The sequence below is a fragment of the Eulemur rufifrons genome, chromosome 18 (assembly GCF_041146395.1).
Source record: "Eulemur rufifrons isolate Redbay chromosome 18, OSU_ERuf_1, whole genome shotgun sequence".
Lineage (NCBI taxonomy): Eukaryota > Metazoa > Chordata > Mammalia > Primates > Lemuridae > Eulemur > Eulemur rufifrons.
The window spans coordinates 41,814,035-41,836,508 of record NC_091000.1 but is presented as its reverse complement, the minus strand read 5'-3'; the positions used below and the strand labels follow the sequence as shown (position 1 = coordinate 41,836,508).

The following is a 22,474-nucleotide window of genomic DNA, read 5'->3' as shown; positions in this document are numbered from 1 at the left end:
AAAGTTTTATTTAAGAGACATATTCATAATTTTATGGGACAATTTTAGAAACAGTATAAAATTTTTATTTCTAATTATTTTGTGAACCTTCTGATCAATAATATGCTGCAAGATATTTTGATACTTGTTAACCTCTAAACATTTTAATGTTAGCTTGCCATAGTTTTTAAGGCACTGGCTATCAAACATGCCTGCAAATGAAATTAGTTTCAGTTTACATTCCATTGTAGGCAGGTCCTCCTCCACCTTCGGGTACCACCCAGTTAATATTCTGACTTGGATCTTTAATATCACATGTTTTACAATGCACACAGTTCTGAGCATTTATCTGTAATCGAAATCCATCACCTTGTTCCAAAGGTACAAATTCATAAACTCCTGTAAAGTAAAAATAAATAATATTGAAGTCCCTAACTTAAAATTTTTAAATTCAAAAGTAGAAATTAAAGTCCTAGAACCAGTGGCTACAGAAACCTTAAAGGTTATTTTCTGAATGTTTACCTGTAGAGAATATTACGAAGATCTTGGCATGTATTGTTGCTGTTAGTATAAATTACATGTCCATAATAAAAGGAGGAACAGTAGTATTTGGCTGAGTTAGTCTCACTAACAAGGGTACTCAACACTCAGTCTTTGAGTCTCATATACACTAATCTCCCTTACCCAGAGGGGACATGTTCCAGCCTCCAGTGGATGCCTGAAACCTTGGGTAGTATCAATGCTATCAGTTGGAACATGTTTCTATTCATGTCTTCCATCCATGAATGTGATGCCTTGTCCATCTTTAGCAAGCACTTACCACACACTGTGGCTGTAACTTTTGCAGTTTGAGGTATGACAGCAAAACCATCATGCATTTTTTTTCCTCCTTCACTATTTCCCAGATAGACTTGTTCTTAGCAACCACAATGTAGGATTTTTTTTTTCCTTTTCTTAAATTGAGAATTTTCACCTTTTTGCTTAAAGGAAGTACTTTATGACTTGTCTTTGGTATATCCAAATTGTTGGCATCATTATTCTTGTGTTTTGGGGCCATTATTAAGTAAAATAAGGGTTACCAGAACATAATGCACTGTGATACCACCACAGTTGATCTGATAACTGAGGTGGCTACTAAGTGACTTAATGGGCAGGTAGCATCTATAGCATGGACACTCGGACAAAGGGATGATTCAAATCCAGGGTGGGATGAGGCAGGATGGTGCAAGCTATTATGCTACTCAGAATGGCATACAATTTAAAACTTATGAATTGGTTATTTCTGGAATTTTTCACGTAACATTTTCAGACCATGGTTGACTGCAAGTAAAGGGGGACTACTGTGTACATGCTATAGTTGGAAAAACATTAGACCCAGTCCTTACCCCCAGGGAATTTTAAAACCCATGATGATGAAAAAAAAATGATTATTTTTAAAAAAGACAGTAAGAGTCCTTGCCCTTGAAGAGCTTACTTGTATACATTCTAGTCTTTTAAGAATGTACTCATTTTTACATATCTGAATACCATTTGTTTTACCATATCATTTGAGACCTGTTTCCTACTACTGTAATTTCAGTTGAAAGCTCACCACTAAAAGATAATAGTATTCATGGTGAATTTAAAGTTTGGAACTATTTCCCTGGACTGAATGCATCCATAACCTATTTTAGCACATGCACCCACACACACATTATGAGCTTCTGTAACAGAAATGACTTTAAAAAGTCACATGAATGTGCAAAGAGAGTTATTCCTTTGTGTTGCATAACCCTTATCTTAGTCTGAGGGTAGGAGTAGGAAAAGCTCTTCTTGGGGAAATGTCATCTGAACTAGGCTTAACAAAAATTCTATATTTTAACATTGCTGGTTAGAGTATGAGTTTCCTATAGGGAGCTGGATGTAGAGTCATTTACAATTTCGAAGCAATGGGAAGAGATAAATTATTTCTTAATGAAATCACATTTCTAAAATGTTTAAAGCAAATATTTATATTAATATTTAGGAATCGATGGAAATTATTACTGACCTGCAGGACAGAATCGCTGCTCGGGCCCATCATATATTGACAGATTTCTATTTACAGGTATACTGTCATCCCTTAAGGTTAAATGTGCTGGCTGGTCATGTTCATGATTAGTACCACTCAGAGCCACAGATGACAAGAGGTCAAAACTGATCTGTCCGTCAGGTTTGGGATACTCAATAGGTGTGCAGTCTTTGGCTGGCTTGAGCTGATCAGAGTCAGAACCTTAAATAATTTTGAGGGAACTATTTAATAAAATAGAATTTTGAAGTACTTTCTTAAGCATATTCTTATAAAAACTTGAAAATATTATTGTACCGAAGAAATAAGATTTTAGCCCTCTTAAAATAACAATGCACTGTTCTCTTAAAGACATTGAATTTATAATTTCTCTAATGTTTAAACTTAAGTTTAAAACATTAAAGTAAAATACCACTTTCTCCACTAATTAATAGATCCCACTTATGAATCTATAATGATTATAACATTCATATTCTCAAATATGTTTGAATTACCTTTATGTTTGAGAGTCCATGGCTCCATTCCTCTTAATATCCAGTAAAATATTCCAGTGTAAATCATCCCTCCATACAGACCCAGTATTCCGTGGCAGGACGGTCTTATATTTCTAACAGCATAAAGCTCTTTCCATACCCATGATTTCTTCAAATTGTCCTCATACTCTGTTACATGGAGTCCTTTTATCAAAAACATAAAACGTTAAGTGTGAACTTTCCCAAAGGTACATAAAATGCTCTATGGTCAAGGTATTTTGCTACTAAATTATCTGATGGGTGAATCTTAGGTATATTTTCAAAAACAAGTGGTCATGTAAGATCACACTGAAGAATCTTTCACGTACAAATGTTGACATCTTCCAAAAGAACCATTGGATAGATATTGTTTGTTAATAGGCAGTAGGCATTTGATTTCTTACACTGGTAGCATGGGAAATTAGTTTCAAATTTCAGTGAAACTGAAAAAGAACCTTCACATACAAAGTTCATGCTACCTATAAGAATGAAAAATTTTACAATTTATCACTAAAACTACTGCCTATTATGAGTTGAAATGTATCCCAGCAAAAATATATTTTGAAGTTGTTCTAACCTCCAATACCTCAGACTGCAACCTTGTAATAGGATGGTTGCAGATATATTAATAATTAGTTAAGATGAGGTCTGCTGGAGTAAAGTGGGTCCCTAATCCAGTATGACTGGTGTCCTTCTAAGAAGAGACAGACACACAGAAGATGGCCAGGTGAAGATCAAGGAAGAGTTATACTGCCCAAGCCAAGGAATGCCTAGGGCTATGAGAAGCTGGGAGAGGCAAGAAAAGATTCATCTGTAGGGACTTCAGAGAGAGTATGGTCCTGCCAACACCTTGATTTTGGACTTCTGGCTTGCAGAACTTGGAGAGAATAAATTTCTGTTGTTTTAAGCCACCTGGTTTATGGCACTTTGTTATGGTAGCCCTAGGAAAGCATAATACCTAAAAACTACAAATACCCAAAACTTGGTGCATACATTTAATATTTAAGGGGACAAATTGGTTCTTATTGCCATATTCTTTCATGAACTCCACACTGACCATACTCTTTCCAGTTATTGTTTCCTGTTCTGGCTCTACTCCACTTTCCTTCATTCAGGCTTTAATCCTCATCTAGTCTTTGGTGATAAACTGGCTCCAGGACTATCTATGTGTGGTACTATGTGTATATGATACAGTTAAAGTATGGCTAGTGATCCAATAAAGAATGATACTTGACAATAAAATTAGAAAAAAGTCCTACTACCCAACCATTGCACTCCATGCTGGCTATTCTGTTCTTTCTAAGGTACTCTCTTGCCTTTTTTTTTTTTTTTTTTTAAAAAGAGACAGGGTCTCACTCTGTTGCCCAGGCTGGAGTGCAGTAGCGCAATCATAGCTCACGGCTCAAACTCCTGGGATCAAGTGAGCCTCCCACCTCAGCTTCCCAAGTAGCTGGGACTACAGGTGGTTGCCACCACATCTGGCTCCTCTTGTCTTTTCTATGTTTTACTTTATCTCCCACTCCGATACACCAGGCCTCCACTCCTATAAAGATATTTGAAGGCATAACCAGGCAGCATACTTTTAACTAGTGGAACATTTGTTACCTGGGATTCTAATAAGGTTAATTTATTAAATATCTATTGAGCTGCCAGATGTTTTGGATTCATAGTGAACAAAGTCCCTAGTCACTTGGAGTTTTCATCCAAGTGCCATGAGATAAAGTTGATAATTAAGTAAATTACATATTGTGCCAAAGGTGGAACATGTGCTAGAAGAGACAGTGTTGTGGGGATTGGATGTGCTCCATGTGCTGCAAGTAAGCTAGTATGGTCAAGATATCATGAGAGAGTGATATTTAAACAAAGGAAAGCGAGTGAGGGAGCTGGCCATGAGCAAAGACCATGAGAAGAGAGCACGCTTGGCATGTTCCAGGGACTGTAAAGAAGCCAGTGTGGCTGCAATGGAGAGTAATAAGACAAAGTCAGAGGGGTGGGGAAACTCTGGCTCTGACTGAGAAAAACTGAGAATCACACTAGAGGGCCTTTTTAGATCGAGGGTTTATTGAGGAATAAGTGCTGGCTGTTCCTCTCCACCACAGCAGAAGGGTCATATGCCTGAGCTCGTGAAGCTTGGTAAGGAATAGGTGGCTGATTCTGCCTTCTACGAAGCTGTTGTATTTTCAGTCTAAAGATACTTCAGTACTTGTGAGGTATCTTGTGTGTATTACATGTATGCAATGTAAATGCAGTACTGTCAAATTTGAAAGTTTCCAGGTAGGTGGGACACTGGTACTTTTCTACTTTTCATGTGAATAAAACAGAACATTGTAAAAATCTCTGACCGTAACTATTAGGAGTAGGTCATGTAGTTCATTTTCTATAGCATGCATCTTAGTACATTGTATAAAGTGACAGATGCAATATATATCTTTTAATGTCAATTGAAGTAGACATAACCTGGCAATTTTCTTTCTTATACCATAAATAGGAATTTCTTACCTGTTGTCTTTGATTGGAGATTTTCACTAGTTAGTTGATTAAAAATAGATTCTGCTGCCAAAATTCCACTTTTCATTGCTGTGTGGGTACCTTTGATCTTAGGAACGTTCATGAAACCAGGGCTACAACCAATTAGCAAACCACCAGGAAAGGTGAGTTTTGGTATAGACTGAGGAAAGAAAGATTCAGAACACATTTATTCTCAAATTAAACAAGCAAAACTGAATACTTCAAATCACAGCCTCTTAATAAGTCTTCCAGAGCTGTAGGGAAAGGTTGAAAATATATGAAAATGAATACAGCAAAGGAAAAAAACAGAGCAAGGGCAATTTTCTTTTTCCTCCCCTAGGAGTGAAGATTGGGACCATTACTGGCTTTTTTTGTTAAGAGTTTTTCCTTTTCCCTCCCAGACTGACCTACATGGGAGAGATTTAAGATTGAAGCATCAACTTATTTTGAATGAAATGTTTTTATGTGTGCATATCCATATCATAGTTAAAAAACAGTCTCTAAACTTGAATGACTGTTATCTAAACGGTTATGTAAATCAAAACCACAATGAGATAACATCTCACTCTAGCTAGAATGCTGTTGTCAAAAAGGCAAAAAATACCATGCTGGCAAGGATAGGGGAGAAAAGAGAACTCTTATACATCGTCGGTGTGAATGTAAATTAGTACAGAAAACAGTATGGAGCTTTCTCAAAAAATTAAAAATAGAACTATCATACAATCCAGCAATACCACTACCACTTTCTTTCCAAAGGAAGGAAAAACAGTATGTTGAAGAGATATCTGTACTCCCATGTTTACTGCAGCACTGTTCATAATAACCAAGATAATGGAATCAACCTAAGTGTCTATCAACAGATAAATGGATAAAGAAAATATGGCATATAAACACAATGGAATACCATTCAGCCATAGAAAAGAATGAAGTTCTGTTATGTGTGGCAAATGGATAAACCTAGAGGACATTATGTTAAGTGAAATAAGTCAGGCACAGAAAGGTAAATACCGCATGTGCTTACTCATGCGTAGAAGCTAAAAAAAAGTTGGTTTCATAGAAATAGAGAGTAGAATAGTGGTTACTAGAGGCTGGGAAAAGCGGGAGGATAGGGACAGGGTGGTTAACATACAAACTTACAGCCAGATAGGAATACATTCCAGCGTTCTATAGCAGCACTGTAGGATGACTACAGTTAATTTATTGTATCTTTTCAAATAGCTAGAAGAGAGGATTTTGAGTGTTACCAACACAAAGAAATAATAAGTGTTTGAGGTTATGGATATGCTAATTACCCTGACTTGATTATTACACATTGAATATAGGTATCAAAATATCATACTGTAACCCCCCACAAAAAATTAAGTGGTCCTGAAAATTAAAAGGGCATTAAAAAATTGTGATTTGCTTTTACATGCATCCTGGATAATAAATTACTTATAAAAGATACTATATATTCTTTTTATTTTAGTTTGATGCCAGGGCTGGAAACCTATGATCTAACCACGATATCACTACAACTAGCTACTATCCCAAACAACATTATTTTGATTAACTTAAGAATAAATTGAATTTCCAAAATAAATTTTAAGACAGTTGTCTGGACTTCAGTATACATTTCTGATAAAAAAAAAAAACCTAATAAAGTGTGGCAATATGCTTCAGTTTAGCCATCAAAAGTCTACATATAGCCCACAATGTAGCAGCTGAACTAAAGACTGCACTACATAGTTTGAAAAGAAAAGGACAAAGTCAATGCAGAGTTTTTCTTTCCTCGTTCTGTATTTTTTCTTCTCTAAGGGCTTCCTAAAGTAAGCCATGGATCTTTGTTGAGAAGGTGGTGGGGTGGTAAAAGTTTGGCTGGTGATAAAGGGACTCAGGAGTGGAGGCTAACAGGAGAACTACTGCCATCAGCTGCAAGACACTTTGTGGCTGTAGCTCTCATCAGTGATGGAAGTCTGTGAGGGAAAGGTGGTGAGAAGCAAAACTGGGGGTAGGAGGCAAGGCAGAAAGAATGCTGGTAAGAGAGAAGGATCAGGGACCCGGTGCTTTGACAGGATATGTGGGGAATGAATTTAAGACTGTGGTTCTCAGACCAAACTCAATATTCAAACCACCTAGATAAAACAGCATTAAATCAGGATCACAGGGCAGCCAATGGGGAGAAAGGGCTTTCTGGAATGCTACTAGTTGAAAACAGATAATGGTTAGGAACTTGGACAATGACAATGATTTTCTCAAAGCTATGGCTTTGCTGACACTAAGTTTGATTCAAGAACCAAAAGAGCATCAAGTTTAATAAAAGGATACAGATAGTTAGTTCAAGTTTTTCCAAAACAGGTACTTCAATCCTAAGAATAAAAATGTTATAGTCCAAGGAAAATGTGTGTTTTTAAGTTCTAGAAGGATCCTACCCAGAGCAGGCAAGGTTACAGGCAGATGGACATCTTGTTAGGAAACAAAGAACCAAGGAAAACCCATGCTGAGAAATGTATTTTGGGATAGTCATTAAACTAAGGTTACAAGTAATTAGAAATCCACTAGGAAAGATGAGTTTTGGTATAAAGAAAGAAAAAGTCAGACAATATTTGTTAGCTTAAAATAAACAAAATTGAATATTCCAAATTACTACCTCTAAGGTCTTCAAAAACTTACTGGGAATAAGTTTCTAAACCTTCAACTAATTACATCAGAAAATTTGAATAAAAGGTGTACGTGTGTGTGTGTGTGTGTGTGTGTGTGTGTGTGTTCAGCTTCCTTCCAATCTTCATATTATCTTAGATGTTGAAGTATACAAGGCAGATGTTTTAAATAAAAATCTGTACGTACTATTCAATATACTGAAATCTTTATACTATGAATTACAAACAGTAGGATTAGACTGACAGTATGTATTATGGACATTATTCACAAGTTTAATAGGCCATAAGGTATGCAATTCAATATATAGTCTGCCAAGTGAATTACTATTCTAGAAACAAAAACAACCTCATGAGAAGTAATCCCATAACAATGGAATTTAGGGACAATGTTATTTTAAGATTCTAGTGATTATGATTTTACTTGAGTTTATGAAATATTGTTATAGTAATAAAGTCTTCAGAACTTTACTTTTAAGGTTGCCAGCTTCTCTCCCCCACCATTTTCCTATTATGTATTTGTTACTTTCATAAAAATCCAATTTCTAAAATAGTCCTAGATTCCTTAAGAGACAAAGGATCATCTTTACTTTACAGATGATCTCTTAGGGCCAGAAGAGTTAAGTAACTTGCTCCAAATCATTTAGTATAAATTTTAGAGCTGATTTTTAGATCATCTTACCTGTCTGATACTATTTCTACAATGGTACTATCAGCTTTCACCACAGCTATCTAGGTCTTATTTCATTGTTTAATTAGTACATACTGAATGCATTAACTACATTTGCTAAGATTTATTTTGAACATATACTAGAATAGGACAATTAAGGTAAAGCTTAACAGAGGCCACCTAAAAGGTAAGAGAGTTACTAGGTAGTTGGGATGAATTAATTACATTTGCTGAAAATTAAATTTTCTTTTGCATTTCCTGGCAGTTAAGAAATAAAGGGAAATATCTTAGATCACACAGTTTTAATTTTCTAGTTAAAAACAAAACAACAAACAAACAAAAAGTCTATGAATTTATCTCTAGAGATCAATATATTCTTAAAACTAAATCAATGGTGTAATTTAAGTTCTGTGTGACATATTTTTATAAACACTAGATACTTTGCTTAAATTCCTTAGATTTTCTTCCCATGAGATAATATTCTATTTTTTTTTTTTTTTTCAGAGACAGAGTCTCACTCTGTCACTCAGGCTAGAGTACAAGTTCACAATCATAGCTCACTGTAACCCCAAAATTCTGGGCTCAAGCAATCCTCCTGCCTTATCCTCTTGAGTAGCTAGGACTACAGGCATGTGCCACCACACCTGGCCAATTTTTTAAAAATTATTATTTTTTTAGAGATGGGGTCTTGTTATGTTATCCAGATTGGTCTCAAACTCTTGGGCTCGAGTGATCCTCCCTCCTCGGCCTCCCAAAACACTGGGGTTACAGGTGTGAGCCACTGCACCCAACCTAATTTTCTATTCCTTACCTAAATTTGTTATATTACGTTTTCAATTCTGAATTTATACTAAGAAACAAGGAATAAAAAAGTTGGGAGAGCTACCTGAAAGCCACCTTCATTGAGAGCTCTGGCTCCATATGCAATCCTTTTTCCACCTTCCAATGTTGGCCGAATACTGGGATGGTGTTTCCATCTCTGGAACTCTCTGAATGGACTCAGGTACGGATTTTGATAGTCGAGGCCAACCTTAAAATTTTATATTTAAATTTGATATAATTACACAATCAGACATTTTAATTAAGAATTATATCAAGGTAAAATGTGAGCAATGTTTATCAGAAAACATATGTCAAATTTCTTATACTCAAAGTATTTGGACCGATTATGCAATAATGCAAATTTAAATTAAAAGTATATAAAGTCTGTTTGGAAAGAAAGGGTAAACAAAAGGATACCATGTGTTTATAATCAGCAAAATTTTGACAATTTAGAACATATTAATAAATCATTGTGCTCTGAAGATCAAAGTCCAAATTAAAAAATATCCATAGGTAAGTATTTCAGATTCTGTTTCTACAAAAAGAGTTGTAAGGATTTATTATACATTTACCAATACCAACTCTAGAAATAAACTAATAATCTATACTACAGTACTACTGGGGCAAAAATGAAGAAAAAGGATGTACATCACACTTAGAAAAAAAGAAGACAAGAAATATAGAATGTTATATTTTACAAGGCATTACCAAAGTGCTGAAATTAATAACCACGCATTTTTCCTTTGATGAGATTAAGTCACTGGAATATCTACCCCACGGTGATGCACTCAACACTTGACTGGGGAGTCAAAAAACACCCACAATGCACAAGTTTAACAATGTGTCACATATAAGTCTAACCATGACACTAAACTACTACAAAGCTGCCACCAGTTGCAAGGTGCAGAAACTCTTATATTATTTTTCTATTCTTTGTAGTGTTCAACATGTAATTTACTGCCAAAAAAGGGGAAACTGCTTGTGTTTTAAAAAAGTTCTAAGTTCAAACCCAGTGCTGATTTCATTTTCAGTGGCAGCATGCTATAGTGGAAATGGGCTTTGAAATCAAATAGGTTCAAGTATTTCTGCCTGTCATTTCATGTATGTATCTGGGAAAGTTGTTTAGCTTACTTCTCAACAGTAAAATAAGGAAAAATAAGGATACCTATTTCACAGGATTGTTATGAAATTTACTTAGAAATCTCAGTAAAGCATCTAGCACGGTGCCTGGAGTGTAGTAGCTACTATTACTAGATCTATGTATATTTAGTAGACTAATGACTATAACAGCCATAAGCAATTTATATATTGATAAAATTAGAAAGTAAGCTTTAAATGAAAAACATTTTACATTCTCCAGATTCAAAACCCTCATTTCATAACACTGATGATCCTATAACTCTAACAGTAGAATTTTCCATAATGGGAATATAACTTACCACAAGACCAAGAGCTACTAGTGGTTCACCTTCATTTAAATGATAAAGGAAAGAGCCTCCATAAGTATGTCTGTCCAGGGGCCAACCAACAGTGTGATCTACTCTCCCAGGTTTCCACTTCTTTTCATCAATAATCCATAACTAAAACAAAAACAAAAACAAGCCCTGTAGTATTTTTAAATGTTTTGATGTCATCGCAATGCATACAACTTGTCAGGTTTAATGTCTTATTTATGAAAATTATAAGTGAAAAACTGTAACATGAGAAACACAAAAAATTATTTCATATCCAAGAAAATTATATCAAACTGCAACATGATGAGTTGGAACAAAGAAACAGGTCAGAAAAGTTATGAAACCTTTAAGACATTAATCAGATCCTCAAATTGGTAGGACTTTCATGCAATTACAGGAAACATCACTGAAAAGATGAGGAAAACTTCTGAGGTTCTGTAATGTTCTATGTCTTCCTCTAGGTCGTAGCTACATAGGGGTGTTCACCATGTAAAAATTCACTCAGCTATACACTTAAGATCTGTTACTTTATAATAAATATGTATTCTTCAATAAAAGGGTATACACCCTCCTATTCTTCAATAAAATAGTTTGCCCCCCAAAATTGAAGCAAATTGTTCATCCTATTTTCAGACTTGTAAGTTTAAAATTTTAAACAACAATTTCTATCTGAAATATTATCTAAAAATCAGATATTATGTGCAATCTACCAAAAGAAGCCTTTATTCACAATATAATGAATCTAGTTATACAGAGAATTTGAACCTGAGATTTAACCTAAAAAAAATTTAAACAAAAGGGTATTAATGAAAAATATTATACTCTAATAAGTCAAGGGTTTGGGAAAATGTACTAGGGAATGAATAAATTGAGAAAATATACAACAGTTAATTAAATTTTAGGTTGCAGGTCAAAATACTACAGCTGAGTGTGTATTTCATCAACAAAATTATCTTCCCATTATAATTTTGAAAAAATAATTCTTTGTAGGATGTGGTCATCTTACAAACAGCATATGGATAACAGGGTAAATGGCATTACAATGAAAAAAAAATTAAGGTTCAAATATTTTCAAGTTCAAGGCTCATTTTAAGCAACATTTGGTACAACAATTTGAACACGTAAAAATAATTTAAACAATAATGGGATTTGATCAGTAATATTTTCTAGCCCCTTGAAAAATATCCGAAAGAGTTTTAGTCATAATGAACATGTCAAGACAATGAAAAAAATATAACTATAAAATCAAATCAATATTATAAACTACATGATAATACAAATGAATTTAAGTTCCATCTTTCAAAATTAAAATTGCAAAAACAAACCAGGATACCTCCTTCAGTCCAATCCCATAGGTTTGAGGTTCACAATTGGCCCTCAAATCAAACTTCTTATATAATTGCTTGGCTAGATGTCCATGGCAACCTTCTGCAAAAATTGTAACTTTAGCATGTAGTTCTAGACCTCTCTCAAATGTTGTCTAAAAAAACAAAAACATATTAAATGGCAACATTTGACATTTTAAAATGTATTCACAATCTGTCAGGTTTAAATTGAACTATGATTCAGGTATAGAGGAGACAGTACAAATATATAATATAAAAAATAAAACCAACGGTACTGTTTTAAGTGGAATCTAATTGACATTTTATGTATATTTTATGTCTTTGTTATATTTATTTTCTTTTTTACTTGAAAAGTACTTGACTGAATGGCTAACTTTGTAAGAATTAAAAAACCAGGCTGGGCATGGTGGCTCACACTTGTAATCCCAGCACTTCGGGAGGCCGAGGTGGGAGGATCGCTTAAGCCTATGAGTTAGAGACCAGCCTGAGCAACATAGAGAGACCTTGTCTCTACAACAAAATAGAAAAATGAGCCAGGTATGGTACCGCATGCCTGTAGTCCCAGCTACTCTGAGAAGCTGAGACAGGAGGATTGCTTGAGCCCAGGAGTTTGAAGTTGCAGTGAGCTATGATGGTGCCACTGTACTCATACCCGGGCAACAGATTGAGACCCTGTCTTAGGGGGGGAAAAAATGAAAAAATGAAAAAAATGAATTAAAAAAGCAAATAAAGCATGTTTATGCAAAAAAACAACTCTACGAATGAATACAAGGTAAAAAGGCCATTTCCCCACTGTTCTTGATTTTTCAGTCCTATCATGTGAAGAAAAAACAATAGCTTTTTTATAAATCATGCCAAATAATTTCTATGAATAAAAAACTATATAGAACCTACTTATATTCTTTTAACACAAATAGGATCATACTAAACATACTCTTTAGCTACTTTCTTTTTTCACTTTAATTTTACTTGTTCCCTATTGAACATATACTATAAAACTGAAATGTTTTTTCTAGTCTACAGAAAGCTACAATGAAAGTCTTTTTCTTCTTCTCTTGCTGTATATATAAGTTTTGTACTTATGTCTGGAACAAGGTAAGTTCACAATAAATTTATTGAATCAAAGAACACAAAATAATTAGGAGTGTCTCTTATGAAATATATCTTTCCCAATATTTTTCTATTTATTTATTAGCATGTATGTATGTACACAGAAACATTCATACAAATAATAGGTTTATACTTACATACTGTTTTATAATTGTTTTCACATAATACTATAAGGTGATTTGCCAAAGGCAATATATTCTATTCATTTCTCATGCTTGAATAGATTCCTCTAATTTTTTAACCAATTCATGATACTCGGACATTTATTGTTTTTCAGTAAGCAGGATGTGGCCTGCCCATTGGCATACCAGGGTAGGGGACGTGGACTGCCACACAGAGCCCGGGTCCATGGGGCACACCAGGCCTGGGAGCTTTGCTCTTCCCACTGGTGTGCACTACCACAGAGGTGTGGCCTGCTGGTTGGTGCGCAGGTCTGCAGGGTCATGGACCTTTGCTCCATGCCTGGATCTTGGGGGGCCATGGGCTTCGGTGTGACAGTTTGGCTGAGGGGCTTGCTCCACTGGTCAGGGAGCAGGGCTGTGGGGGCTGGGCCACTGGATGGCTGGGGCTCCCTCCCCATTCAGATCCTGCCCAGGCTGCTACCGTGGAATGCCGCTAGCTCCACTTGAGTTCCCTCATGTTGGGGGACGCTTGCCTCCCAGTCAGAGGCATGCTAGTGCCTCCGCTCTCCCTGCTCTCTCCCTGGCCTGGCAAAGGCCAATGTTGGGGTAGCTGCAGCAAAGCCAATCCCTGTGTAGACTGAGAGCTTCAGAACTAAGAGCTCAGAGTGGTGTCAACTGCGGCAACCTCTGGAACGGAGTGGGTCCCTGCTGAGCCTGTTCTGTGATGCAACTTCACTGTAGTCTCCAAGCAGTTCCCTGATCAGCCTGGAGGCCTGCGCTGGTGGGAGCCCCCACAGCTGGAGTCACAGGGTCTGTGCGGGGAGTGTGGGGCCCTCTTTTATCCCTTCCTCACATGTAGGCGTCTCTCGCAGGTACCTTCTGATCTTGGCAAGGGGAAGTCGCCGTCCCTGTCTCCTTCACTGGAAGTGTCTCCTGTTCTCTGATGATCTACAATGCTTTCTCCAAGAGACTCTATCTTTAGGTCAGCACCTCCTTGCAAGTTTTCAATCCTCTCCCAAAGAGTGGCATATGCGGGCTGCTTCTAGTCTGCAATCTTGGCCCCCTTCTTGCTTTGCCACTTGCTTTCTAAGGAGCAAATATGAGAAACAGGAAGATCTGCCAGAGAAGACTCTGGACTAGATTTCTCATTCTATTCACGGGTGGCAGAGAGAAGGATAAACTACCAGTCAGCAAATATTTACTGAGGTCCTTTGTACCTGGCACTATGTTAGGCATTAGAGTAATGCTCAGGCTGTCTTCATGGAGCCTATAATCTAGATGGGAAATTAGACAATAAACAAATAAACAGGAATAGACAAGTTAACTTATTGAGATATTAATCTGTATTTTGTTCTTATCATAGGAAAGCAAGATATTTTTTCCTTATCTTTTCCAAGGAAACTGAGTGAGTGAGAGGTCCATATTCTAATGGCTTTTCTTTCACAGATTCAAAAATACAAATTCTGAAAACCATCCAAGCTTATATTTTGAATGAGAGAACGATAATCAAGTCTTACATGGACCAAAAGATGTTAAAATCAGGTCAAAGTCTATCACTATTTACCTACTGATAGTAATGCAATGATTTTTATCCACAGAAATGATAATTATGAAGTAATAAAAATTGTGGAAACAATAAAATCTTTGAGATGTATTTGTTTTATATTTGTATGAGTCATGTTTTTATCTTAAAAAAAAATTAAACATATTATAACTATTTGCCTAAATCATGTTTAGCTCAAAGCTGCTTCTAAATTTTTTAACAATGAGAAAAAAATTCCATATTAATAATTATAATCTTTTTTTTTTTTTTTGAGACAGAGTCTCACTCTGTTGCCCGGGCTAGAGTGCCGTGGCATCAGCCTAGCTCACAGCAACCTTAAACTCCTGGGCTCAAGCAATCCTCCTGCCTCACCCTCCCAAGTAGCTGGGACTACAGGCATGGGCCACCATGCCCGGCTAATTTTTCTATATATATTTTTAGTTGTCCATATAATTCCTTTCTATTTTTAGTAGAGACGGGGTCTTGCTCTTGCTCAGGCTGTTCTTTAACTCCTGACCTTGAGCAATCCTCCTGCCTCGGCCTCCCAAAGTGCTAGGATTACAGGCATGAGCCACCGTGCCTGGCCAATAATTATAATCTTACATCCACATAATTAATATATAGTTTGTAGCAAGACCTAAATTACTGAGTTTAAGTTGGTTCTTTCTTTTTTATTTGTCAGTTTGTTAAGCACATAACCATTAAAAGTTTTACCTTTGGTGCACCATCCTTTTGTATCCCTACATCATTAGTGGCAATTCCTTTTACACTGCCATCATCATGAAAAAGGACCTAAAAATGATAAAAAAAAAAAAAAAAAAAAGTATTATCACTTTAGGATTCATAATAACCTGGAAAAGAAACAGTAGACAGATGCAGATTTCTTAGAAAGTGAACATGTCTCTAGATTATAGAAATACAGGCTTTAAAATGTTCAGGCAAAAAAGAGACATGCTATTAAGGTACTCCCATCTAGAGCATAAAAGAACACAACTCAAACAGTTGGAAATGAAGGCAATGCCACAATCTTGATGAGAAAGAAAAGGGGGAGGCTGCTAAAGAGGGCTGCTAAAGAAACCAGAAAGATTAAATAAGAAACTCTCTTCAGATACCGAATCATGTGTAAAGAATCTGAAATCAAGGCCTATAACAAATGAAGAACATGAAGGTGGGTAGGAAGAGAAAAACTGTCAGGAAAGCTTATGTCTCACATGAGCTAAGACCCAAAAAACAAAGAAAACAAAACAGAGAGAGGCTGAAAGCAAAGGAGATTAAACTTTATTTCTGGAGCAAGGAGGGGGAAAATGGGCCACAAACACAACTCTGAGGATAAGAAACAGCAATACTCTATAACTCTTCCTTGGTTTCTGTTTCCTCTGGAGGAAAATGCTCTTTGGATAGAAAAGTACAAAATCTACACTGAAATCACACAACATATTATAAGAAACCACAGGAGTGGTGAGGTAAAATAAAGATTAGCAGCAAAAGATATGGAAAAATATATACATAAAGGTTTTATTTGATATCCTGAAAACAAATCAGCAGAATGTAGCTATGGATTAGAACTAAAGTCTGGCTCAGAGTACCCCCCAAAAATCTTGGCAAACAGATCAGTAATCTATTGATGATGAACATTAAGGAACTGAGGAAAACAAGAGAGGTACAAGAGGCTGTAAGTGTTTGTGTGTGTACTCAAAAAGGGAAAATCATGGATTCTACAAACCACTTCCTTGTGATTTTGACACTGATTCCAATCAATAATGTTCATCAAGGAGAAAAGCAAAATCGCATACTTGGGTCCAACCAACCAAATGCAAATGTATGGGCTGGGAAATCAGAAATTCATAGCAGCAAGTATAATACAGGGATCTTTGTGTTTTATTTGACTTATTATATACTCTACAGGTAAAAATAAATGTAAAAAAATTTGAATTTCCCTAATGCCAAATACAAAAGAGAACTTCCCCCTATCCCTTTTAGCATTTCCTTTAGCAAACTGTAAATCCTTTCCCTGTCTTTCTGAGATATATGGGAATCTTTTTAAAAGCTAAATAAACCTCTTGCCAGTTTTGCATTTCAGGAATATCTTTCTTGGGGGCTCTGGAGCCATCACTTTGAAGTGTGAACATCAAGGGGGATGTCCCCCTGTCTTCCTGTCTCTGCGGGAGTTTGGGCTAGGTGTTTGGCTGTAAGTGGTAACTTCCTGCTTGTCAAAAAAATACAAGAAGTTTTATTTTTCCTTTGGGTAAAGACAATTAACATGTATGTAACAGATTGTATCTGCCTGGCTGTTTAAAAGGGTAAGATTTCTGTCTTGGTCTGTGACATGCATCACAGTCTTGGTTTAATGCTCATTCAATGGTTTATAAAATTCAATTTATAAAAAAGAATAGTTTCATTCTTTTTTATAAATTGAGGAAAGGATTTTTCTGGGTTGACAGGAGATTTTATTTTTAATAATTTCCCCAATAATATACAATGAGAATCAACAGTGTGATGTGGTTGCCAAAAAAGATTACTTCAAGAGTACTAATGGAAGAACAGTTTCTAGAAAGAAGAAGATAGTAATAAGAAGATGCCTGTTATACACTAGGCTTGAAGTAGTTTATTCATTCTGGGTACTACTTTACAAAGTGGAAAAAGAGAATGCACTCAGAAGTGGGCCAACAAGAATATTGAAGGAACTCAAGTTATATAACATCATGGCTGAAAGAACTGAGAATATTTAGTCTAGGGTTGGGGCTCAGAACATGATACCCCAAAGTATGGCACCTTGGCATGCTGATATTGGAGCTCAGAAACCAATACTTCAAAATATGGTACTGTGACATGCTGAATGGAAGAAGCCTCAACAACTCTCTGACCTTCCCCCCTCACCTTTGTCTCTTAATCCCCTGCCTCTCCCAAAGCACAGGGCAAAGTTGTTCTCTGAAGTTCCCTTATCTGTCTGAAGTATGGACCTGCCAAAGAAGAAAAAAATTACCTCTGGTCCCTTCTCTGAGTTTTCATTAACTGAACTCATATTGCAGGAAGAAAGACTGAAGTCTAGTAACAAACCTGGACAGACTTTTGTCACAAACCACTGTGCTCTACAGGCCAAAGAGACTCTGTCCCAGGCCATGGTATGTTCTTCATGCCCACTGAATTCCCCTAAAAATCATTTACTACCCCTCTAAAATCATCCACACTTCCCTATCTCCCCTTCCCCTAAGAAGAAGGGTATATAAACCATCTTACCCCACTGCGTGGTGGGGTAATCACTCTGTAATTTTCCCCTCATGCACACCAATAAATCTGTATGCCTTTTTCAGAAGCAAGGTCTTTCTGACCTTCTGTCTTCCTGTCTCCCACTCCTCTTTCTCCGCCAAAACAAGTCATAGAAACCAGAATTTGTCTTCCCCGAGGCAGGTTATTGAAACCAAAACTCTTCCCCACCAAAGCCAGCCATAAAACCTTGAAAGGTTACTCTCTTGCTTATCCCTTTTCCCCTGATGACTCTCATTGCAGAGGTGTCCTGCTCCATACCTGGGAGGAAGAAATGCTAAACAGAGAGGCCAAGAAGAATCTGGACAGACTTTGCTGGAAACCTCTCTCGGTCTATTACCATTAGATCATACCCCTTGCTTCAATCACATTTCTACACGGCTATCTGTTCTTACGGAGTCTAAACATAAAAATAGACGATTTTCCCCAGGTCTTTGCTATGAGGCTTAAAGAATTCACCCTCCCCAAACTTCCTTCCAAACCTCCTATAAAACCCACCACAATCCCCTTTCTAGGGGTGTATTAGGCACCTTTGCCTGTGACAGACCCCTAGGGAGATAAAGGAATAGAATGCAAGAGAGGAACTTGAATTCCTTATCCCTCCTGATAAGGACAACGCTTATCCCTCCCCACAGGGGTCCCAGGAACTGGTTGTTTTGAAAATAATTTATTACAGCAGCTGTTCTGGCCCAGTTGCTCACTCCCCCTGGAAAAACCCTCTATAAAACCCAAGGCTCTCCCCTTTTCTCATGTGGACATTCTTTTCGGCCTCCACCCTTCTGCATCCAGATGCTCAAATAAACAGCATTTTGCTACACCTGAGGCTTTGTGTGTCTCCTTGGATCCAGATCTAACATTTGGGTTCTTCATTTCTGAAGGATTCCATGTCATGTAAAACTATTAAATAAATTTGTCATGCTTTTCTCTTGTTAACCTATCTTTTGTTATACGAATGTTGGCCGTGACCCTTATGATGGGTAAGAAATGGTATCGCACCTTTCTGCTGTTGGGGCTCAGAATATGACACCATTTGACATGCTGAACTAAAGCAGCAGCCTCTCTCTGACCTTCCCCTCCCTCCTGTCTCTCAATCATCTCTCCCAAAGCACAGGATGAGACTTTTCTCTGATACTTCCTTATCTACCCTTAAGACTGGGCCTGCCAAACAAAACACAATTGTCTTCCATCCCCTCCCTGAAATCTCATCATCAACTGCAGAAAAGACTGAAGAATGCAACCACACCTGGACAAACTTTTTCACAAGATCATGTCTGTCTCTTGGGCTCATTCAAATTTCAAAGAGAATCATTTACAAATTAATTTCTGTCTCCCAGGTCCACTCATTCCCCCTAAAAATCATGTACTATCCCTCAAAATTGCTAAACACCCCATTACCCCTTCTCCTGTGAAGAAGGGTATATAAGAATCTGGACCTCTTTAGGTCATCGGACAATCATTTGCACATATTAAATAAATTCGTATGCTTTTTCTGTTAATCTGTCTATTGCCATTTCATATTTAGCAAACTTTCAGGGGACAGTGAGTAAGATTCCTCTTCACCCCTATACTGGTAACAAAAATCTCCAGGGTGAAGACGGGGAAGAAGAGAGAGCAGAGCATAATCATAATTGGAAAGTTGTCCTTGGAAGAAGGCAAAGATTTGTTCTGTATAGTATAAAATACCAGGTAATTTCTATCTAATATAAGGAAGAGATTATCAATAGTCCACAATTTTTCATCCCTTATGGTGTTTGATCCCTTGATGGGGGTACAATATAAGGAATTCACATACTCTTTGGATTAAGGTTCCTTTTAATCTCATAATTCTAAAATCTATGGCTTTTTAAAAATATTTATTTCTTTACCTCTGTACAATTCTTCATTTATTTTCAAAAGGAAAAGAGATTTCCTATAAATACTTAAAACAAAACAAAACTATACAAACCTCAGCAGCCGCATAACCAGGGTATACTTCAACACCAAGCACTTCTGCTTGCTCTCCCATCCAGCTTACTAAATGTCCCAAGCGCACAATGTAATTGCCGTGATTATTCATTGGAAGACCTACACACAGATGCTTAATCTATGAATCTTTTTATTGATAAGACATCTCAAAAACATAAATAATTAAAAAATTCTAATCAATGTCTACTCTGCATAAGTGTAAATGTTATCTTGATGGTCATAATTTCAACTAATTTTCTACAATTTTGGTCTAGAGTTCTAATTTATTAAATTAAAAACAACATTAAAGCACTAAATTAAAAATTCCTGGTTGGCTTACAAGGCTATCTCAATTCTTCTAGACTGGAAGACAAAAGAATGGGGTTCTAGTCCTGCTTTCCCACCAGCTAGCTGTATATCTTTGGGTAAGTCCTTCAAATATCTGGGCCTCAGTTTTCTCATCTGTAAAAGGAGGAGATTTCACCAGATGAAATGTAGTTCCTTCCAGCTGTGGAGTTCTACAGTTCTATTAATATTTAAAGGCCTTACCTGGAAGAATTGGCACAGGAATCCTATATTTCTCTGTTAAAATTCCAAATCTGTCTTCTGTTACAGGAGTGTTAAGTGGAGCCTAGAAACAAAAGAAAACAAAAAGTTTTTAGTTCATATTTGTAAGGGTAAATATAAATAAAGAAACGTTCAAATTTATTCTGATGACAAAAGGGAAAGGGAACTCCCCCTCACTTTTCTTTCAACATTTCTTTTAGAAAACATGTAACTATAAATTCTTTCTGTCTCTTTGAGATGTATGGGAATCTTTTAAAAATCTAAATAAGTCTCTTGCCAGTTTTGCATCCTAGGAATTTCTTGGGGGCCTTGGAGATATCTTTGAAATGTGAACATCAACTTCCTGCTTGTTGAAATGTAAGAGAAGTTTTATTTTTCCTTTGGGTAAAGACAATTAAGATGTATATAACAGATTGGACCTGCCAGACACACACACATATATATATAAAGGTGCCAAATCAATAAAGGGCTTCAAGTTGAAAACATTTTGAAAACAATTGATATTATGTCAATAATAATTCAATGATATCTACTTCAGATATAATATTGAAAAGAGAACTTTAATTAAGCACAATTAAAGCATTTCTAGTTTAACGGAGCTTGATATTTTAGAAAGATGAGCATAAAATTTTTGGAATTCAACCTATGTATATGGAAAGAATATAGATGGAAAGAATATAGATGATATTTATATAATTTTTTGAACTTTATCAAGTATATTCAGACATTCAATAAATATTCTAACCCTGGAGGTAGGACAGGGATAGTATAACCCATCTTACAAGCAAAAAAACTGAGTATAAAATTTTAACCAACTTTTAAAATACGAATTTTATTTGAGAGCAATAAAACCAGCACTTAGTCCTCTGCTTAACATATCTGTGGCTTTTCTGCTTAGGTTATGGGAGGCCATATTAATTTATCTCTTTAGAAAATGAGATTGTCCTCTTCGGCTTTAGATAGTGCATTGTCCCAGAAAATTTTATTTTATATTAAGAACAATGATACAAAGACCTGCAGAACAAGTTAAAAAATACTCTCAAAATAAAAACTGTTGTATTTCAGTTGGCAGAAATATTCAAAGGTCTTCTCAAGTAATGTCTTCTCATAAATCCAGTACGTAAATATAACATGTAGAAGATGTTATATAAAAATGAGTTAATATTTTAAATTACATCTTTATCTGATATGATTCAATCTTTACTTTGTTCTTTTTAATTAAAAAAATAAAATTATTCCCTTAGAATTACATGAAAAGGGTTTCCTATTTCAAGTAATTTGGAAATAGAGATAAGAATACAGTTTAGACTTTATATAAAAAACAAATTCTCATACCCCGCTTTCCTTCCAGTCTGGGAAGAGTTCTTTAAAAGCACTTGGATCAAGGCAAGCCCCTGAGAGTGTATGAGCTCCTATTTGAGCAGCTTTCTCCACTAGACACACACGGATGTCCTTTTCATGTTCAGCAGCCAACTGCTTTAGACGAACAGCTGCGGAGAGCCCTGCAGGGCCTGCACCTACAATTACTACATCTGCTTCTTCTGCAAACCTTTCCATGTTCACTCCTGCGGAAAAAAAATGTTAAGTAAAAATCTAGGGCTAATATGATGCAATAATCACATGGTAAATCACATGCTGCTTTAAAAATATTCACTATGCTTAGAGCATTATTTATAGAAATTCCCCCTGTGCTTTGAACAATAATTATACTAAGTAGTAATATATTGTATTAGTTTGATGTTCTCTTAGGTTCTGTTCCAGTGTGTATTTTATTCTAGCTTCCATAAACCAACTTTTGGCTTTGAGACTTATAAAATTAGCAAATGTCTGCTTATCCAAATACAGTCACACTTCGTTCAATCACAAGGATACATTCTGAGAAATGCATTGTTAGGTGATTTTGCCCTTTTGCGGACATTAGAGAGTATATTTACACAAACCTAGATGGTA

The 22,474-nt window shown here is 36.2% G+C and overlaps 1 protein-coding gene across 2 annotated transcripts in view; it reads right to left on the bottom strand.

The window, feature by feature from the left end:
- Nucleotides 1–9: 9 nt before the first annotated feature.
- The window catches only part of ETFDH (electron transfer flavoprotein dehydrogenase), a 31,122-nt gene continuing 8,657 nt past the window's right edge, over nucleotides 10–22,474 (bottom strand). For both annotated transcript variants that reach the window (XM_069493650.1, XM_069493651.1), the window contains 11 exons: nucleotides 21,860–22,089; nucleotides 20,507–20,588; nucleotides 19,959–20,077; nucleotides 15,464–15,541; nucleotides 11,962–12,108; nucleotides 10,614–10,754; nucleotides 9,239–9,382; nucleotides 5,038–5,206; nucleotides 2,521–2,703; nucleotides 2,009–2,230; nucleotides 10–378 (listed from right to left, as the gene is read on the bottom strand). In XM_069493650.1, the coding sequence (XP_069349751.1) occupies nucleotides 215–378; nucleotides 2,009–2,230; nucleotides 2,521–2,703; nucleotides 5,038–5,206; nucleotides 9,239–9,382; nucleotides 10,614–10,754; nucleotides 11,962–12,108; nucleotides 15,464–15,541; nucleotides 19,959–20,077; nucleotides 20,507–20,588; nucleotides 21,860–22,089 (1,679 nt within the window). In that variant the 3' untranslated portion in view covers nucleotides 10–214. The remainder of the gene's footprint in view (nucleotides 379–2,008; nucleotides 2,231–2,520; nucleotides 2,704–5,037; nucleotides 5,207–9,238; nucleotides 9,383–10,613; nucleotides 10,755–11,961; nucleotides 12,109–15,463; nucleotides 15,542–19,958; nucleotides 20,078–20,506; nucleotides 20,589–21,859; nucleotides 22,090–22,474) is intronic.